Source organism: Oryzias melastigma, unplaced genomic scaffold (genome assembly GCF_002922805.2).
Source record: "Oryzias melastigma strain HK-1 unplaced genomic scaffold, ASM292280v2 sc00204, whole genome shotgun sequence".
Classification (NCBI taxonomy): Eukaryota; Metazoa; Chordata; class Actinopteri; order Beloniformes; family Adrianichthyidae; genus Oryzias; species Oryzias melastigma.
Genome location: NW_023416880.1, coordinates 612,418 through 614,566, shown reverse-complemented (window position 1 = coordinate 614,566; position 2,149 = coordinate 612,418). Strand labels below are relative to the sequence as shown.

The following is a 2,149-nucleotide window of genomic DNA, read 5'->3' as shown; positions in this document are numbered from 1 at the left end:
GATACTGGGATGTCTGGGTCTAACGTTAAAATGAGTTTAAGGATGCAAAAACCAAAATGTGTATGGAAACGTCCCGCTCATACGGTCCTCACTCTGAGAGCAGACGTTGGTCCGGCTCCTCGGCTCTGAAACGGTCAGTTTGACTGATTCTGCTCTCCGTGTTCAGGAAGAGGTCCGTCCTCAGGACACGGTGTCCGTGATCGGCGGCGTGGCAGGAAGCAGCAGACAAGGCCGAAAAGCTGCGTGGAAGTTTGTCAGAGACAACTGGGAGGAGCTCTACAACCGCTACCAGGGAGGCTTCCTCATATCACGGCTCATCAAGGTGAAACCAGCTGTGACCGAAAAGCAGAAACGGAGGATTTTCTGTTTAAAATCAGCTGATTTTTGTCCTCTTTCCTGCACAGCTCACAGTCGATGGATTCGCTATTGATAAGATGGCTGCTGAAGTCAAGGTGAGGAAACACAAAAAGCTTCCTGTTTCAGTTTACTGTTGATGTGAGAACTGTCAGAACTTGCTAAAAATGTGTTTGATGGGATGGAAACTTTTGACCACTAGAGGGCAGACTGACCGAGCTTTTTCAGCCAGTAGAGAGCTCGACTCTACTGCAGTGTCTGCTCATGACAGAGATTTGTTTCTGATCATCTTCTTGCTGAACAAATCAGTCGTCCTCCAACCTGCTGCTCAGCTTCTTCTAATAACTTTATTTAAAAATCCAGATGCTTTTCCAGCAGCTCAGCCCTGGTCCTCGATCGACCCCCCTGACTGTTAGCTGACTGATAAGCTCAGTCAGTTGTCTCCACATTCGGATTGAACATCACACCTGTTCCAGGTATCTAGCAGCAAACTGCAGGGAGAGCTGGAAACAGGCGGAGTCAGATGTGAGGACCAGGACCGAGCAGGCCGGCATTACAGCTCCAGCAGACGTCTGCAGCCTGAAAGAGTCTGAATCTGACCAGAAAATGACCAGAGGAGCTGAAAACATGCAAATTATCAGGCTCTGGAGATCCTCCTAGTTTTTCTGTTCATCCGGTAGTTCAGCTTCTTCAGGACGTTCCTGCCTTTACTTCTATGGTTAAAACGTGAAGCTGTTTTCTGTTTGTGCTGGACGGCATAAAGGGTAACCAAACAGGGCAGTTGGAGGCTGACTCCATTCTTGCCCAGATTTGAAAACGGCCAAAAGGGGGCGGGGCTTGGATCTATGATTGATAGGCCAACTGAAGGCAATACACCTACGAGCCATGCTAAAACTAACATGCTAATGACAGACTGTTACAGAATCAAAGATGGGCGGGGCTTTTATGCTGGAGCTGCAGAGCATGATGACGGCAGACTTCTGGGACAGACCAGATGACCAATCACAAAATTCAACTGTAATACCTCATTTCAACCTGTAGGGGGCAGCACACAACAGTTTTTGACTATATTTTCAGGAATAAGTTTATTTTATTATGTGAGAAATTCTTTGTCTAACCCTCTAACTTTTAAACTATTAACACAATAATTCTGGAATTATTGTGTTAATGGTTTAAAAGTTACAGTATGTTAAAGATTTAGTGTTTAAGTGACGCCTCAGGTATTAAAGTGTTAGAAATGCAGAAAACCGGCTAATAAAGAGGAAGAAAATCAAAACGTTTATCTTTTCTAAGATCAAGTACTTCAGACTGTTATTCCCAGAATCCTCTGGGGTCCGTTTGGTTCGTCCTCCTGTATCTTCAGGAGTGTGACCAGGCCGTTGGCTCTGTGCTCCGTCTGTCTGCAGAGTTTCTTCGAGAGCCACCCGGCGCCGGCGGCGGAGCGCACGGTGCAGCAGTGCTGCGAGAACATCCTGCTGAACGCCGCCTGGCTGAAGCGCGACGCCGACGACATCCACCAGTATCTACTGCGGCGCAAAGCCCCGCCCGTCTGAGCCGCGCCGTCTCCTCCGGACCTCTCAGCATCATAGCTGCCTCAGCCCCACCCACCCCCTCCCTCCCCACCCAGCACGGATGAGAGCAGCGTGCTCGCGACGGGGCGCCATTTTTCTGAACTGTAATCAACCAGAAGGAGGCGGAGTTTGAAACGAGAAGAAGATTCATGTTAGTCGAAGCAAGAATGTAGTTGCCCCCCATCAGGCACTGCACACCATATACTTCCATATGACCCCCCCCC

The 2,149-nt window shown here is 48.7% G+C and overlaps 1 protein-coding gene across 1 annotated transcript in view; it reads left to right on the top strand.

Moving 5' to 3' along the window:
- The window catches only part of npepps (aminopeptidase puromycin sensitive), a 19,752-nt gene extending 17,603 nt beyond the window's left edge, over positions 1-2,149 (top strand). Inside the window, exons 21-23 of the mRNA XM_024260679.2 lie at positions 167-322; positions 405-452; positions 1,761-2,149. Coding sequence (XP_024116447.1) covers positions 167-322; positions 405-452; positions 1,761-1,907 — 351 coding nt within the window. The 3' untranslated portion in view covers positions 1,908-2,149. The remainder of the gene's footprint in view (positions 1-166; positions 323-404; positions 453-1,760) is intronic.